The sequence below is a fragment of the Fukomys damarensis genome, unplaced genomic scaffold (genome assembly GCF_012274545.1).
Source record: "Fukomys damarensis isolate Sample0158 unplaced genomic scaffold, DMR_v1.0_HiC HiC_scaffold_28, whole genome shotgun sequence".
NCBI classification, from domain to species: Eukaryota; Metazoa; Chordata; class Mammalia; order Rodentia; family Bathyergidae; genus Fukomys; species Fukomys damarensis.
In genome coordinates this window covers 36,089,944-36,108,643 of record NW_022900940.1, presented here as the reverse complement: position 1 = coordinate 36,108,643, position 18,700 = coordinate 36,089,944, and the positions used below count along the sequence as shown (strand labels likewise).

At 39.6% G+C, this 18,700-nt stretch overlaps 1 protein-coding gene across 8 annotated transcripts in view; it reads left to right on the top strand.

The window, feature by feature from the left end:
* The window catches only part of Oxnad1 (oxidoreductase NAD binding domain containing 1), a 35,955-nt gene extending 18,990 nt beyond the window's left edge, over window positions 1-16,965 (top strand). For all 8 annotated transcript variants that reach the window (XM_010612783.3, XM_033756966.1, XM_010612782.3 and 5 more), the window contains 5 exons: window positions 526-632; window positions 6,711-6,852; window positions 14,488-14,730; window positions 15,518-15,626; window positions 16,222-16,965. In XM_010612783.3, coding sequence (XP_010611085.1) covers window positions 526-632; window positions 6,711-6,852; window positions 14,488-14,730; window positions 15,518-15,626; window positions 16,222-16,376 — 756 coding nt within the window. In that variant the 3' untranslated portion in view covers window positions 16,377-16,965. The remainder of the gene's footprint in view (window positions 1-525; window positions 633-6,710; window positions 6,853-14,487; window positions 14,731-15,517; window positions 15,627-16,221) is intronic.
* Window positions 16,966-18,700: the final 1,735 nt, after the last annotated feature.

The window sequence follows — 18,700 nt, the reverse complement described above, 5'->3', positions numbered from 1 at the left end:
AAGATGTGAGGATAAATGCAATTTTTCTGTTATTAGATTCAACAGACACAGTTGCTCTGTAAAATTGCTAACAGAGGTTCTGAGTGCTGCTTTTAATTTCTGAAGTGAGCTCCTTATACCCTGAGAAGCGCACAGTGGGCTTCACTCTGCCTGGCCACCCTGGAAACTTGCTGCCTGGCAGGACTGCTTACAGGTTCCAGTCCCCTGAGCTCTTTCCAGAGGGCTTAACCTGGTGCATCGCTCACAACAAACACTCCTGCATTGCATGCTGGTTAATCCCCATAAGAGATGGTGTTTATATGCAGAATAAGATGAGTATAGCAAGTTTCTCAAAATTTAATTAAAATATATTCACCTGATGGTGGGTGGAATCAAAGCAAAGCGTGCTTTACTTTGTTTGGCAGTTTCAAATACCTTATCTTTATAGGTTTAAAAAAAAAAAATCAACTTCGTTCCCAGAAAGCTATCCTCTGTTAGCCCGCTCTGTCTGCACTAACCTGAGGCCCTGCTCTTCTCTGCCTCCAGGTTGTGGCCGCAGCTAAGGTGTGTGGAGCTGCTAGGGAGTCACCGTCAGTGAAGAGCCTCCGCTTGCTTGTTTCCGATGAAACTTTTTCCTTTAAAGCTGGCCAGTGGTAAGTGTGTTTTCTGTTTTCCAAGGGTGTGTATTTAGCAAAGTGCTCTCAGATAGAAGGGACTACTGTGTATTTTCTTCTAGAAAGAACTTCCACAGCTAGCTGTTCCCCAGGAGGAGAGTTCTAGGTCACTTCCATTCATGGTGGCCCTGTTTTAGCGTGAAGAATCGGATTCCTTGTTTGGCCTGAGCCCATCAGCCCCTCTCTCAGCCATATATGAAAATTTCTTTGAGTCTTCCAATTCCAATCATAGCAACTAGTTCTGGTCCAGGGCATCAACAGCACTGATAATTATGTTCTGCAGGAATGCTTGCTAATAGAATGCACTGCAATAATCTAATTTGTTTGACTTACGTATTGCTGAGGATTTGTACATTTCTAAAAATCAGTCATCTTTGTGTCTAATACAGAGAAGACAAAGTAGTCTGAGTAACCCGTTATGTCAGACAGGGCTGACCATCCTCTCAGCTGAGTTCCTGTATCACTCACACCTTGTCTGGGTTAAGTTTAAATATTTTGCTTAATTTATTTTCAGGGTTCCCCCGTCAGACCCCCCCACTCCGCCCCACCCCCCAGCACACCATCAGTCTGTCCCATTCGACTCAGGACTAATCAGTATGCTGACAGGCTAACAGCCCAGCTGTCCCACTATTTCTCCGAATGGCCTCCCTGAGCTGCAATTCAAGTTGAATTGTAAATAAAACAACTTGTATTTCCTAAGGAAAGGTGTGTTTGGGTGTGTGTGTGTGTGCTTTATTTAAATAAAGCATTCATTTCTCAATGAATTTCTGGCATGTCAATCTTGGTAGTATTTCTTAGGAGTCACTTGACTAATTTTGGCAGTCCATCTGGAAATGTGGTTTTGTAAGGAGGAGGGTGTGTGATAATAGCAAGCGTGATAATAGCAAGAGTTAGCAGTCTTGTGTTAATAGTTTGCCTTTGAATTTAGAACTAGAAAACAAGATGCTGATTGCAATAATTTGTGTTTGTGAAGCAATTTACTATAATCTTTGCACATGTTCAGGGGTACATATTAAATGCATTTGGCAGTTTTAGGGGGTGGGCAACATATTTACCCTTCAAAAATTGTTTAGCGGTTATTACATTGAAAAGTGGAAACTTTAATTGTAATGATCTGTTTTCCCTCATTTCCCTTCTGTGGAAGTGTTTGTATCCTGTGCATAGTATCGTCTCTGCATTCAACTCTTGAGTTCTGCCAAGACTCAGACCCCAGGCTCCAGCATAGCAGAGCCTGGTGCTGGGTGTACAGCTGTCACCATGGTGTGCCTGCAGGTGTGTTAGCACTTCCAGGCTGCTCTTACTTGATAGGAAAATGTCATTGATCCCTAGTGATAGAGAAACAGGGCCTGTTGTGCTTCTCATAATTACTGTGGTTGGTGAATGGACTTGGTCTTTTTACTGACCTGAGACTGGTTCTAGTGTGTGCCTGACTCTTGCTTCAGGGGTCAGGCTAGAGAGTTTTGTTGATTCCAATGCATTCTGTTGCATTTAAAACTTAGTTTAAGTAACATGTGCTCTGTGAAGTCTAATTCCTCCACTCTTAGTACAAGTAACGACTATGTCCTGTTCCTGTCTCTACTCTCACCAGATTTTATTATAGATTTTGATTGTTATTTACTTGCTAATTTTCCTCTCAAGGTGAGTTTATTGAAAGCAGGAACAAGGCATCCATGGTGGTTGTACCTCCTACAAGTACAATGGTACCTCAGTTCATGAACTTCATTTATTTAGAAAAGATGGCTACCTTTGTGTGTGTGTAAAAGATGGCCACGGTTGTGTTTGTCACTCAGTGCAGAGGTCACAAACAAAACAAAATTTTGCCAAATGCTTTTGTGAACCAAATTGTTTGCAAACAAAAGCATTCATGAACCAGGGCACCGCTGTACCATGGTGACTGTCCATGGAGGCAGGTGCTTGCCCTTGTGTTTGCACAAGTGAATGAGTGAGGAGCTCTGAGTGTTGTGGCAGAGGACTAGAGTTTGGACTTGTACAGTACAGCACAGTCATCTGGCCATAGTTTGCATCCTGCTCTGAGCTAGGCACTGGGGCTGCCTCTGTAGACAGGACTGGTGCCTGCGGTGTCAGGGTTGGCCATGGACATGCCGGCTGCTGCATGCCTGTACTCTTCAGTTCTGCGTGTGTGCAGTAGGCGCCTCTGCTCATGGCGCCCAGGGTCATAATCCTGCAAAGTTTTTTTTTCAAGGTGGTTTTTGGACAGTTGTTTTATGAAACATGTTGTTCATGTTTTTCCTAATATGTTCAGATGGGCCTCTTAAGATAATTTGAATTCTTCTGTATCAGGCAGTTTTCTGAAGGTGACTTTTCACAGTTACGCTGGAGAAGAGGGTTCCTGCCTTTCACTTGAGGAAAAGGTCTTTATCAGCATCGCACAGAAGAGGGCGCTGTAGTTCAGGAGATGAAGCAGCAAAAATAGCTCAATGCTTTATTTTTCAAACATGGAAATAGTGGGGATTCTGTATGTTTCCTGATGGCATATAGCAACTGTACTAATAATTTTTTGTCTTCTCTGAAATTAAAGATTAGTATTCATGAGAAAGAGTCCAGTGAAAGTGGGTGGAAATAAGCTAGAGACCTTTTCTCTGGAGCACCTCTAATCCAGAGCTGGTTTTAAGACTATAATAATAAGCGGATATTTTAAGGCCATAGATTGAAGGAAAATATAAAGTGATAGATCTAACCAGCAGAGAATATCTTATGCTTTTCAGAGAAGTCTTCAGGTAAGGCAGCAACTGGGGAGAGATGCTACTTTTTGCACCTTTGTGGCAGAGAAACACTTAAAATGGATGTTTACATTCCCTAGATATGGGGTTGAGAATTTCTTGTGGTGCTAAGTTGTAATACATTTTTCTTTCCTTGGTATATGTCCAGGTTTGTTGCCTTGCCTTTAAATTCCTGCATCTCCCCCCCCCACCCCCCCAAAAAAAGGTTTCTAAAGGCTTGAAACTTGAGAGAGTTCTAGAATATTAAGAACACGAATAGCAGAAAAGAAAGGAATATAAACCTCTGGAACTCAGAAGGTCATGTTAGCCTGTGTAAATTCGGCAAATACCAGTAAAAGAGTTTTCGTTGCTCTTGGTTTGCTTTAGTTTGGTTTGGTTTGCGACAAGGTCTTGGTGTACAGTTCAGACTGTCTTTGAACTCACTATGTGAGGTTGGCCTCAAATCCATGGTGATCCTCCTGCCTCAGCCATCCAAGTGCTGGAATTACAGGTATGTGTCAGCACACCTGGCAATTGCCATTGTTTTTTAAAGAATTATTTTACTGAGATTTAATTTACATGTAAAATTCACTGAAAGTATCCAGTTTACTAAATTTTATTACACTCAGAATTGTGCAACTACCATCGTAATCCAAATTTAAGGACTTTATTATCATCCCCTGAAGAAATCTAGACCAGTTACCATTCTCTCCCTATTCTCCCGCCCCATAGACAACTATTAATCTACTGTCTGTCTCTTGGATTTGCCTATTCTGGATATTTTATATAAATGGAATCATATGATTAAGTCTCAGTAAAATAATTCTTTCATTTAACATAATTTCAAGGTGTATCTGTGTTGTAGCATGTGTCATACTTCATTCTGTTATGTGGCTATACCATATTTTGTTTATCTGTTCATCATCTCGTGGACAATTTAGATTTTTTACACTTTGGGCTGTTATGAGTAATGCTGCTATGAACATTGGCATTCATGTTTTTGAGTGGACATATTTTCAGTTCTCTGGGATATAAACCTAACAGTGGAATTTTAGGCTATATGAGAACTCTGTTTAACGTTGCCATGCACTGCCAGCTTGCATCCTAAAGTGGCTACATTGTTTGATCATAAATGTGTAAGAGTTTGTTTCTCCAGATCCTCACCAACACTTAGCTATTGTTTATCTTTTGGGTGTGGATTTGATTATCATTTTCCTAATGACTAATGGTAATTGTGCATCTTTTTAGATGCTTATTAGCTATTTATCTTTGAAAAATGTTAATGAAAACCCTTTGCCCATTTTAAAATTTGGGTTGTCTTTATTACTGAGTTGGAATATTTTGTATAATCTATGAATTTAAGTTCCTTGAAAAAATTATCTTTTAACTTTTCTTTTTCCTTTCTAGCTACTGGGGATTGAACCCAGGTCCTGTCCAGCCTTTTTGATTGAGATATAGGGTCTTGTTAAGTTGCCCAGAGTGGGCTCAAACTTAAGATCTTCCTGTTCAGCCTCCCAGGGAGCTACAGTAACAGGGATGTGCCACTGGACCCTGTTTGTCTCTTTAACTTTCTTGATATCATTTGTAGAAGAATTTTTAATTTTGATGAAATCCAGTATCTCCCTTTTTTTCCTTTTACTATTGTGGTTTGGTGTCCTATCTAAAGAAATCATTGCCAGTATTTTCCTCTAGGAGTTATTGTTTTGGTACTTATTTAAATTCGTGTTCATCTTTACTTAGTTTTTATATAAGATAAAATGTAGGGGTCCAACTTCACTATTTGCATGTGGATATTCAGTTGTCCTAGTACCATTTGCTGAATAAAATTTCTTGGCACCTTTGTCAAAAAGTCAACTGATCATAAATGTAAGGGTTAAAAAAAATAAATATAAGGATTTATTTTTGGACTTGTAATTATTTTATTTTGATCTGTATGTCTATCCTTACACTGTATGAGTACCACAATGTCTTCATTACTCTAGCTTTGTGGTAACTTTTGGAATTAGGATATAAGTCATTCAAATTTATTCTTTTACACGATTCTGGCTTCCTTCAATTTTCCATATGAACTTTTTGATCAAGCTGTCAGTTTATACAAGAAACCAGCTAGTGTTTTGGCAGATATTGCATTGAGTTAGTAGATAAATTTGAACAATGTTGCCATCTTAGAAACATTAAGTCTTCCACTTCATGAACATGGGATATCTTTCCATTTATTTGGCTTTTTCAGTTTTTTTCATCCATGTTTTAAAATTTTCAGTGTACAGGTCTTAAGCTGGTTTTGTTAATTATATTCTTTTTATGCTATTATAAATGAAATTTATTCCTAAGCTTCACATTTGGATTTTTCACTGCTAGTGTAGAGAAGAAATACTGAGTTTTGTATACTAATCTTGTGTTCTGAAATTTTGTTTGAACCTGTTTATTAATGTCTTTTCAGTAAATTCCTTTGGATTTTCTGTGTATGAGCTCATGCCTTTCCTGCTCTACTCAGGATATGTTGTATTTGACTCTCTTGCTTTCACTGGGTAGAACATAGTACAGTGTTGAATAGAAGTGGTAGGAGTAGACATACTTAACATGTTCCAAGGAGGAAATGTTCAGCCTTTTGCCATTAAGTTTGATGTCAGCTGTTTGTCTTTTATAGATGTCCCTTACTGTGTTGAAAAAGTTCTCATTTATTCCTACATTCGTGTTTTCATCGTGAATGTTGTATTTTATCAAATGCCTTTTCTGTGTCTAGTAAGAGATTCATATGGGTTTTATTTTGTATTCTACTGATATTATATTGATTGATTTTCAAATGTTAAACTAACCTTGTATTCCTGGGGAGTTTTGTGTCTTTATTCAGAAGGGAAATTAGTCCATAGTTTCCTTGCATTATCTTTGGCTGGTGTTGATAACATGGTAATACAGTGAGTTGGAAGGTGTTTCCTTCTGTTTTAGGAAGAGTTTGTAAAGGATAAATACTCTTTAAATGTTCTCACCAGTGATGCCATCTGGACCTGAGCTTTTCTTTATGAGAGTTTTTAAATTACTAATTCTTTTATTTCTTAGGGTTCTATTCATATTTTGTGTTTCTTCTTGAGTCACAGTTAGTAGTTTATTATCTTTTTAGGAATATATGCCTTTAAGTTAACTAATTTTTGGTATACAGTTCATAAAATTCCCTTATACTCTGTTTTTGTAAGGGTGGTGATAGTGGCCCCTTTTCTATTCTTTATTTTAGTAATTTTTCTTTTTTCTTCATCTATCTAAAGTTTGTCTATTTTGCTTTACGCTGTTGCCTTTTCAAAAATTACTTTATCAGTAATCATTTATTTGCCTTTCCTTTTAGGATTGATTTCTTCATCCCAGCAGTCCCTGTGGTTGGTGGGTTTTCAATATGCTCCAGTCCCAGACTGCTAGAACAAGAGAGAATGATAGAATTGGCAGTGAAATATGCAAACCACCCTCCTGCTCTCTGGATTCACAATGAGGTGAGCAATCATCTGGAGATTTAGCATGTCTATCTCCCTTAAGATTTATGTTGGGCTTACTTGATCCACTTAAAAAACCTGGTATTGAGTATAAAAGATACACATTCACACAAAGCTTCCCAGAAAGGGTAAAGAAGCAGAATCTTTTTGATACATTAAGTATGACTCAAAAGGACTGGAGTTTGGAACTATTTTGTCTTACCAAATAATATTCAATAGAATACTTTGTGAGAAGTAAAACGTTTTGCATTTTACATAAGGTTTTACATGAGGTAAATTGAATTATTTTAGTATAACAGTCATAATTAAAGGAAATTAATCATTCTGTCCAAAATTTGCAGGGGAAGTAATTTCTGATTACATAAGACTGCTGGTGCCCAGAGATGAGCACATATAAATCCATGCTGTTCTCCCTTTCAGTCCTTGTTGATCTCTCCATGTAGGATTCTGAGAGGGAATCCAAATTTAGTGTTAAGAGCTCATGCTTTATGATAGGGCTCAACACAAATCCTACATAAGCTGACTATCTTTACCAGCTAGACCTCTGGTAACAAAAAAATGTACTCAGTTGAGTTATCATCTTAGTCTTTGACCCTGGTCTTCGTTTCACTGCCATGCTCTTTATGATGAATGTGCCTTCTCATGTACCAACAACCTCCATCACATTTAAGGTGTTTTCTTACCTCCTTCATCAAAAAAAAAAAAAAAAAACAACTAGTACAAATACGGCTTCAGAAATCCAGCATCGTCTCCTTTTCCTGGAAACTATTGAGAGTCAACAAAGGAAAACAGAAAAGAAAAATTTTTAAAGGTTGCAAAGAATTGTTTATATAGGAATCACGTGGGAATAAGTAGAGGAGAGAGGACAATAGTGGATCTATTTTGGTGCTCCAAAACAGTGTGTATGTGAATGGGATGGGACCGCTATGCTTTGTTTGCACAAGAGAGTGTGGAAACATGGTTGAATTTAGTGGCTGTGGAAGTCCCACATGGATGCAGTTTGGTTCAGCTAGGAGAGCACACAAAGAATCAACAGACAGGCTACATTAAAAAAAAAAAAAAAATCAACTAGTACAAATACGGCTTCAGAAATCCAGCATCGTCTCCTTTTCCTGGAAACTATTGAGAGTCAACAAAGGAAAACAGAAAAGAAAAATTTTTAAAGGTTGCAAAGAATTGTTTATATAGGAATCACGTGGGAATAAGTAGAGGAGAGAGGACAATAGTGGATCTATTTTGGTGCTCCAAAACAGTGTGTATGTGAATGGGATGGGACCGCTATGCTTTGTTTGCACAAGAGAGTGTGGAAACATGGTTGAATTTAGTGGCTGTGGAAGTCCCACATGGATGCAGTTTGGTTCAGCTAGGAGAGCACACAAAGAATCAACAGACAGGCTACATTTATAGGGGCTACTATGCCCTCAAAATGGCTGAGAGCTTTTGTGTTGTGAAAACTAGCTAGTTTAGGATACTCTTTTGGCCCATTCCTCAATTTAGGACCATCTTCTAAGTAGTTGGTCTCTAAAAATACCCCTTTATCTCAAGCTCATGAAAAAATTAAAGAAGATAGGAGTAAATAGTTAACTGTTATTCATGAGTTGGGAGACTCAAGATAATAACAAAATTAGTTTATTAAATGATTTCTAATAATGCTAGTCAGAATCTCAAGGTTTTTTTTTTTTTTTATAGATGTAGACAAGTGATTTTAAGCTATATGGAAAGGAAAAGGAACTAGAATAGCTAAAACAATTCTGAAAAATAAAAATGAGAAGAAACCACATTATTCAAATTTAAGATTAAAATAAAGCAACAGTAATCAAATTAGTGGGGTGTTGAAAGGCATAGATATACAGATAAATAGATCAGAGTGTAGCATTTAGAAATAGACTGACAGGCTAGGTGTGGTGATGCGTGCCTGTAATCCCAGCACTCCAGGGGTTGAGGCAGGAGGATTGCCATGAGTTTGAGGCCAGCCTGGGTTACATAGTTCAAGGCCAGTTTGAACTAAAAAAAAAAAAAGAAAATAGAAATTGTCTGACATAGATATGACCATTTTATTTTTGGCAGAGATGCTAAAGAAATTCTGGAAGAAGAATAGCATTTTCAATAAATAGTGCTAAAACAGTTGTACATCTCTATGCAAAAAATAAAGTAACTTTAACCTACATTTCATGTTTTATATTCAGAATTAACTTGAAGTGGTTTGTAATAGAAATATAAAACATGAAAGTTCTAGAAGAGAACAGGAAATAATTGGAATTTGAGGGTAAGCAAAAAATCATTAGACATGACACCAAAAGCCAGCTCTATAAGAGAACAAATTATATATAGGAGGACTTGGTTAAAATTAAAACTTTTCCTATAATACTGTTGCGGGAGGGTGGGTTGTTTTTGTTTTGAGACACAGTCTCCCTTTTTTCTTTTTTGTTTTTTTTTCTTGAGACAGGGTCTCACTATGTGGTTGAGATTGACCTGGAACTCACTATGTAGCCCAGACTGGTTGTGAACTCACAGTGATGCTCCTGCCTCAGCTTCCCAAGTGCTGGGATTACAGGCATGCGCCACCACACCTGGCTTGAGACACTGTCTCTCTATGTAGCCCAGGCTGGCCTTGAACTATGGTAATCCTCTTGCCTTATCCTCCCGAGTGCTGGGATTATAGGTGTGCATACCCACACCCAATCTTTGTAAGACAATTGACAGAATTAAAAAATAACCTATAGACTAGGAAAAATATTTATAAATTAGATACTCAGGAAAAAGGATTTACATCCAGAACATAAAAAGAAACCTCAGAGTCAACTAAGAGAAGAGAAGCAATCTAATTTTTAAGAATGGACAAGGCCAGGGACAGTGGTTCACACCTGTAAGCCCAACTACTTGGGAGGTTGAGGCAAGATTGCAAGTTTGAGGCCAGTCTGGGCTACTTAGTTGAGACCATGTCTCAAAATAAAAATGGAATAAAAAAAAGGCTAGGAAGTATCTCAGTGGTGGAGCGTTTGGGGTTCAATCCCCAGTACTGCCGCCCCCCACACAAAGCGCAAAGTATCAGATAGATTCTTCACTAAAAAAGGGTATGTGGTTGGCAGATAAACAGTGAAAAGATGTTCAGTGACATTGATCACAGGAGAGATACAGATTACAGTGATATGTACTGGGATATATTTTTCTGCTCCATTACAAAACTAAAATTGAAAATCAGGTGCTGGTGAAGATGTAGAGCAACCGACACTCTCATAATTGTCTTATATTGCTAGCAGGAGTGCAAGATAGTATAATAATCCAGCCATTCTGGAAAACATGACAGTTTCATATGAAGCTAAACATATACTTAGCACATGACCCAGCACTATCATTCCTGAGTTTACTATAGAGAAATAAAAGCTATGTCCATATAAAAACTTAACATGAATGTTTATAACAGTCTTGTTTGTAAATATCAAAAACTAGGAACAACTTAGATGTTCCCCAGCAGGAGAATGGATAAACTGTTACATTCATGGACTCAGCAATAAAGAGGGGAGAACTATTGATGCTCACAGCAATTTGGGTGAATCTCAGAGGCATCATGTTTAGTGGAAAAAAAGTGGCCCCAAAAGGTTACATATACTGTACAATCCCATTGTGCCACATTCTAGAAGACAAAAGTAATGATGGGAAACAGATCAGAGCTTGATAAGTGTTGGGAGTAGGAAAGCTGTGTGCATAAAGGAATGGCATTCTTTTTTAGGGGTGGTAGAGCTCTTTTTCTTAACAGTGCTTTGCACTAAGCTACATCCTCAGCCCCCCGCCCTTTTATTTTTAACTTTGAGACCGGGTCTCACTAGGTTCCTGTGCTGGGCTTGAACTTGCAGTCCATCTGCCTCAGCTTTCCACAGTGCTGGCATTACAGGCGTGCGCCACTATGCCCAGCAGAACTACTTATATCTTGATTTTGGTGGCAGTTACATAGATGTACACGTGTGTTAAAATTCATAGAGATGTATGCTAAAAAAACACAATCAGATAATTTAAACTTTATTTCAGTTTATAGAGGCACAAATATATATTCTTGTATATTTTGTCATTGTAACTGTTCAGGAAAATCCCAGGTGCTTGCTTGCATTGGCATTTCTGTTATAAATGTATCCTGTCACAGTTTATCCTATCACCCCTGAGTCTCCTTTGATATGGCCTCAGCTGCATCATACTTCTTAAAATTCTCTAGATTTTCAACCCATAACTGCCTGTAGGCTGCTAGTTCAGTCTCTAAACTATGCCACTCGGGTGGGACCAACAAGATATCCACATGCCCTTGTCAGATTCAAAGTGAGCATAATTACCCAAGTTCCTGGTGCCAGAAGTGTGATGTGTACACCCCCCCCCCAGTTGTCCTTAGCCTCCCACATGACCTAACCTGGTCCCGGTCCACGGCTCCCTGCTTGGTTTCATGCCTCATTGGCATTTCAATGAAGGAACTTACTCTTGGAGGCTGTAGGAAATCTGAAAGTGGCATTGCCTGAATGCACATCCTAATTGTGGTGCCTGCTCTACTCTGCCCAGTGGGAGTTGCAAACAGCCTTTATGAAGTCAGATTTTTCTTGGAACCATTTTCAGGTGGCTATTTTCCTCTTGAGGATTTTCTTATTAAGCTATTAGAGTGGACAATAATAGAGGCACGTGAGTGTCTGGGTGGCAGCAGGCTGCTCTGTTGGGACATGGGATAAAGTGCCATAAACATCTTCCTTTATTTCATTGCTTTGGCTCAAACTCCTGGCAGGGTAAGGATTTCTAGACAGCTATTGTGTGCTTGGCTCCAGTTGCTGTGGAAAGGTTATTTCACAAGTAGAAAATCTATACTCAAATTTGATACATTGCTATGTAATTGAAGATAATGTCCTCTTATTTACCTACATATCCCATATAGTGCTTTGAGTTTTGTGTTCATGCCACTCTTGCAATTTTTATTGATCAACAAAAGACAAAAGTAGTTTTTGATTCTTTCCAAATGTTAGCAAATTAGAAGATAGATCTACTGAGGATTATTTTGTCGCTAAAGAGAATACAGCTTTCTCGGGCATTATCCTTCCCAGGGGCACATTTTCTTGCCAACTTTGGGGTAGAACATACTCTACTTTTAAAAACAATAAGCTAAGGGCTTTCTTTGTTGTCATTACTAAGAATGTATGCCAAAGATGGCCACTGGAGAAAATTCTCATTTCAATCTCTTTTATGCTAACATTCCTATAGACAAAGAGATTTATATAAGCAAGCGAGAGACAGGTAGAGGAAGGATATAGGAAGATGAAAGCCGTTGTCATCCCTAGGCAGAGCCTCTTGTGTCTTAGATTCTATTTCCAAGGCTGGAAGGAGCATTTGAAAGCACTTGGGTAGCCAGTGCAGCTATTCCTAGATTTTAGTTATTCCTAACCAAGTGCTCTCTTGCTGCTAATTTCTTTTGTCAAAATTAAAACCCACTTAGTTCATTCGTGTAATGATCTCCTACTTATTTAAAATAGTTAAGTTCAGTCATTTTTTTCTCTCAGAAAAAGGATTTCCATTCTTTTAAGAGTTCTTAACCAAAAAGTACCTATTTTGTGAATTCAGTTAATTTTCATTTTTTGACTAAGTTTGACTTGTCTTTAAGTTTAGAGCCTCAAATTATTGTCTGAAAGTACTTACTACTCACCTGCAATGTGTAAATGCCAAGGGTTTGGTCCTCAAAAAGTGTGAGTTATGTTATTATTTCTTAGGAGGGAATTCATTTCGTTGGATTATTCCAGGAATATGTAATGGCATAAACCTATCTTTGCTTTTAATGTGAATTGCTGTATTGTTGGATTGGCTTTTAGTGACAGGGAAGAAGGAAGCAAGCATGCCCAGCCCTTTTTTTTTTTTAACCAAACTTCCCTCTTATCTAAAGTCTGGTACCAATGGGGAGTTTTCCCTCAGTGTGTGATTTAAGGCCCATAACAACCCTGTGAAGCGGGGTGGCCAGGTGCTGTTACCCATTTTCGGGCAGCAGAGGCTCAGAGAAATTAGGAGAACTTGCTGGATGTCTCTTATTTTTAATCTGTTTTATGATTAAAGTTCAGCCTAAATCAGTATGTTTTTCTCCAGAACAAGTTTTCCACCCTGTCAGATCCAATGCCCCCTTTCTAGACTATCCTGAAATGAAATTCATAGTTAATAAAGTCTATACTTTAAAAGCCATAATTCTCTTAAGTATAAAGGAAAAGTAATGGAAAGTGATCTTTATTCAAAGAATATTTCAATATATAAATCTGGGGTGTTTCTAAAGAAGAAGACAGATTGAAGCTGTGAGGTAGTTTTTCCTGAACATGGAATCATTATGAATACATGGTCTGCAGATGCAGATGATGCAAGAATGTTGTGTGTGACAGAAGGACACACAGGCCACTAGCTGGATATGGCTTTCCAGAGCAGTGAATATGCTTGGTAAAGTTCTGAACAAAGCCAAGCACAGCAGATCTACACAGAGTTACATTCTGGAAATTCAGAGCAAATTAGATCTGTGCAAAAAAGACTTTATGAAATAAAGTTAGAATCTAGTCTGAGATCATTGTAATCCAGCCTTCACCTACATAAACAACCCATGGGCCATTCAGAAGTCGTCAGAGTAGTCCTGCATGTTGCAGATAATGGTATGGTGGCAAGCCAGCTCCCCAAATGAAGAAAGTGCTCGTTTGTATCATTGCTGATCTGTGCGGTAAAAACTCCCACAGTTGCTCATTTCAAACTACCAGTAGATACTAGCTCACAAAATTTCTGCAGATTTAACCATCAGCTTAGTAGGAGCCAGCTCTAGGACACCAGTAATTCTGTGGGATATCTAGCATCTCTGGCCCCTGCCTTCTAAACACCACTTAGTTTCCCAAATCATTGTTACCAACCAAAAAATGTTGCCACAAGTTTCCAAAATAGCCCACTAGGGGCAGTAGCGCCGCATCAAGAACCAGGGCATTCAGCTTTGGTGGTATTTCTGGTGTAATGCCCTCACGAAATAGGTGCTTTACATGAGTGGGTCTGTGTGGGACTCATTCCTAGTGTGAAGCCTCTCGGTGCCTGTTCTGGCTGTTCCAAGGAGAAGAGAACAGTGTTGAACAGAACCATTGTGCTGGTCTGAGCCTGTAGAGCTGGTCAGACTGTGCTCTGCTGGTGGGGAGGGAGAGCCTAGTACTCACCCATCATCTCAGCCCTGATGAGCTGTGGCAGCCAGGGTTGTGACACTTGCCTCATCCTGTTACTCTCAGCCATGATGAGAGTAAGAAACACCACTCAGATAAAGGACACCCTTTGGCCATAGCTGTCCCCGGCTGGAGTTCATTACCACTTTTGTCAACTCATTTCATCACCGAGAAGTCAACAGTTAGCAAAATCACTGAAGCAAGTCACCTTTCCTCAGAACTGGAGTAGGTGTGCAGTAAGGATCACAGAGGTGGGGCAGCAAGTGACCTACATAATGAACAAGTGGAGTCAATTCACATTACCCCACGAAAATTGAGAGCAAGCTGCAAAAATAGTTCTAAACATTGATACAAATACAGAAGGTAGGCGGTTGGTTTTATTAAAGTAGAACATTTGGTTTAAGACCTGTGCTACAAAGGACTAAAGGATCTTTCTTTCCTGTTGTAGTGTACACTTGACTCTGAAGTGGCTGTGAGAGTGGGTGGAGAGTTTTTCTTTGACCCTCAGCCCACAGATGCCCCCAGAAACCTCGTGTTGATTGCAGGAGGAGTCGGAATTAACCCCCTGCTTTCCATCCTGCGGTACTCAGCAGATCTTCACCGAGAGTGGGCAAACAAAAGAAGTGGTTATGAGATAGGAACAGTAAAACTCTTCTACAGTGCAAAGAACACTAGCGAACTCTTGTTTAAGGTAAGAGGGGGAATGTATGTTTTTCAGTTTGCTGTAAGCAAACTTGCATAATGGTATTATCCACAAAAATGTCTTACCTAGGTTCTGATTTCTCTGCAAAAGTTCAGACAGAAGGCTTGGCAAGGCTTTATCATGTTCAAATGAGAATTAATCAACACATCTTACCCAGGACAAATAAAACTGCTAGTATTGAGGAGGCTCCAAGTTTAGTGCCAAGGTAAAGTGGGTTTTGGTGGGATGGAATCTGGAGGTTAGGTGAACATAAAAGTCACTATGACCCTGAGATCCTGGAAAGAGTCAGGAGACCCACAAATGGGCTCATCTTTTACAGGAGTAGGTGAGGTCCAGATAGTTTGGACCCAGCTGGGTAAATGAAACCCCCCTCGGTTGCATCTGTTGAAACTAAGTACATTCAACAGAGAAAGCTTTCACTCAGGACTGCTTAGCAGCTGCAGAAATGAACAAAAGAATAGAAACAGTTAAAAGACACAACTGTGGTCAGTGAAACTGCTGCTTAATTGCCAATGCTTGAGAAAAAGGAAAAAGAAAAAACTCCCGGAGAGTTAGTAATATGCTTGTTAGCATATTCAGATTTCAATTAAAGCCAAATAGCCCTCTGTGCTCTGAATGCTCTGGCCTGCTAGGCTGCAAACAATATCTCCCTGAGTAGTGAGTAAGAGTGGCAGACGTGTGCAGAATGGGAGTTGAGGTTCAGCGTCAGTGGCTAATGCACATCTGTTTTGATTTTTTAAAATTGTAGTGTGACCAAATATGTTTGACATTCCAGAAAAATATCCTCGATTTAGTAAATGAATTTCCGGAGAAGATTGCGTGCAGTTTGCATGTTACAAAACAGACTACACAAATCAGTGCAGAACTTAGGCCGTACATCACGGGTGAGTCCCCTAAAGATACTTTGATTATCTCTATGTAGTTACTTGGTGGACATACCAGTTGGTTGAGCATAGATGCTTTACTGTTGGGAGTTGCTGGCTGGGATTGTCAGTACAGGGGGAATTGAGAGATGATTCATCATGGAAAAACAAGGAAATACTTGGTTGGATTTACTTATTATATACACTTTCTACTGCCCGTATTTTTCACATATTTAAGGAGGCCCTTGTGTCTTTGCTATATTGTGCATACAAAAAATTTATATTCCAACCTTGGGTGAATTGATTGCATTTGCTAGTAATAGTCATTTGAGTTACTCAGGGTTTCCCATTTTGAAGGGTTTTATAAAACTTATATTTATAGAATACTTTATGTATTTGTTTTGCCTCTATCAAAGGCCAGTAAGGTAGCTGGTTCTCTCTTCGAGTAGTTATGGTTAGCTTCCCACTTTGCTTGCTGTAAGATTAAGAAGCTCTGAGACACACTGGGCTTGATTTACTGCAAATAAACACTGTTGCTGAATTGTGCCTACTCTCTCTTCATTTCAGAATACAAACATGTGTGGTTTAATTTCATGTTTATTCTGTTTTTTGGTAGAAGGAAGAATAATGGAGGAGGAGATAAAAGGTCATATTTCAAATGAGACTTTATTCTATATTTGTGGACCACCTCCAATGACGGACTTTTTCTCCAAGCAACTAGAAAACAACCATGTTCCCAAAGAACACATTTGCTTTGAGAAGTGGTGGTAAGGGAGCAGGCAGAGGCATGAAAGAAGACAGGAGACTCACTCAAGAGAGTAAGAGATACTTTATATCATTTGTGGTGAGGTGGATTTACCTCCCCAAGTTGATTTATTTTTTTAAAGCTGTGAACTAAGTGACCAGCCCAGATAAAATAAAAGCTAGCAAACAGACACAAAGGATAGACTTTCGTAAAGACTTCCTTGATCAACATATTTTTTACTACATGGATGTTTTTCCCATTAATAACAGTTTGACTCATGAGGTGCCTTGCATTGGTCAATACAGATTTTCTTTTGCCATTAGGGAAAAAAGTGATGTATATATAGAGAGTCTGCCAAAAAAATGTATATATACTCCAGCAATCTGGAAGCTAAGGGCCACCACTTGGAGCACTCTTGTGACTGTAGAGGCCCTTGGTAATGTGGATTAATTCTAATGATGTCTTGATAAAGTTAGTATTAAAATATTTATACACATTTTTCTTTTCCTGATGTGTACATATTTTGGCTTTCTCATGCTCTTGTGCACACGTGCACACTCTCTCTCATATGTATACACACACACATACACACACACACACATGGTTTTTTTTTTGGGGGGGGGTTTTGAGACAGGGTCTCACTGTGTAGTTGAGACTGACCTGGAACTCACTATATAGCTCAGGCTGGTCTCGAACTCACCGAGATCCTCCTGCCTCAGTTTCCTGAGTGCTGGGATTACAGGCGTGCGCCACCATGCCCGACCACACATGTATTTAATCATAGGAAATTGTGGATTTTGGTGCGACTTATATAGTATCTTTAAATTATTTGACAGCAGTCCATATAGCTTATGTTCAATGAATTTAAAATTTATATTCTTAATAATTTTATGTTCAAAATTCTCAATTTTTAATGCCTTAGTTTACGTCTGCCTTGTTTGAACCATCAGAATTGGAATTTGGAAATGGGAAATTATTAGGTAGACTGGTGTGGGGGTTGAATATCAAGCATATTTTCTTTCTTGGTAATGAATATCCTAAATACGTATCCTGACTGTTCTCTAATGAAACCCTTTCTGTGTCTTGGCTGCCTGCCTCACCACCGTGGGAGGTGGCTTCTCATTTGGGAGCAAGGTGCTGGTGTCTGTTGTGTTTCATGTTGAATCAGCCTTCAGTGGCTAGGCTGGCTGGCTGTGGAACTGTGCATAGGATCGTTAAGGAGTATAGAGCCATTTCCAGATCCCACTTCTGCTTATTTCCCTCCTCTTCAAAGGTCATCCCTGGCACCAGCAGGTATGCAATGCACATTTGCTGAATGACTGAAAGAAAGTCATTAACATTTTAGCTCCTCACTAAATGGGGAGTTGAGAGGCAGCCCCTAGGGTGGAGAGAAAGAGTGATGGTGCCTCATCCCCAGGTTTCTCTGGTGAAACTGGTAGAGACTGTTTTTTTCTCCGTTTAGATTTTTAAACATCGTGAAGATCATGGCCTGAGTGAGGCCAGGCCATTCTTTTTGTGACATATTGGCCCAAAGCCGTGAGCTTGGAGAACACTAGAGGATGGACCGAGCCTGGAAGGGAGGACAGACCAGTACTAGAGCTGAATGTTTGTATGCTGATGAGAAGAGACAGGTTGCCCTTCCTTACCTCTGCTGCTGCAGGAGCTTCTGTGTTTAAGCACATCATGAATGAATGGGGCCTGAATGGGGCTGGCATCACCACTGTAGCCTCTGCTCTGTTTTGAGTTGTCAGGTTTTAAACAAAGATGGTTTTGGTCAGCTGCGGTCATGTGCTGGTTAATGACTGGGATAAGTTCTGAGGCGTGTGTGTAGGTGATTCTGTGGTGTTGGTATTCAGAGTGTACTTCACAAATGAAGATGGCTGTGATGTCTCCAGGTGATATACTCTTACGAGACTGCTGCTATATGTATAGTACATCCTTGACTACAATGTCATTATGTAGCATATGACTGCATTTGATCCGAGATTTAAATTCAGTAAGAGGAAGAAGGGGGCTGTTGACCTGACAGGCATATCACCATCCATTCCGAGAAATAATCATTTGCATTTCACAGATGAGGGGCCTGTGAGACGCTCTGAGCTGCCACATGGAATCCTGACATTTCGATTGGTCCCAAAGTGTTCTGGTTGGGGCTGGGCCTTAGAGCTGGACAGCAGAGAGGCCTAGGATACAGCACGCTATGATTCAGGGCTACGGAGCTGTCAGGGGCTCTTCTGCCAACTAGTAAAGGCAGCTGGCAGAGGAGAGACCTAAGGTGCAGAGAAAGTCCAGCAAAGGCCTCAGTGCCAGGAGTGGAGGAGCAGAGCGAATGTCCTCAGCAAAGCACAGG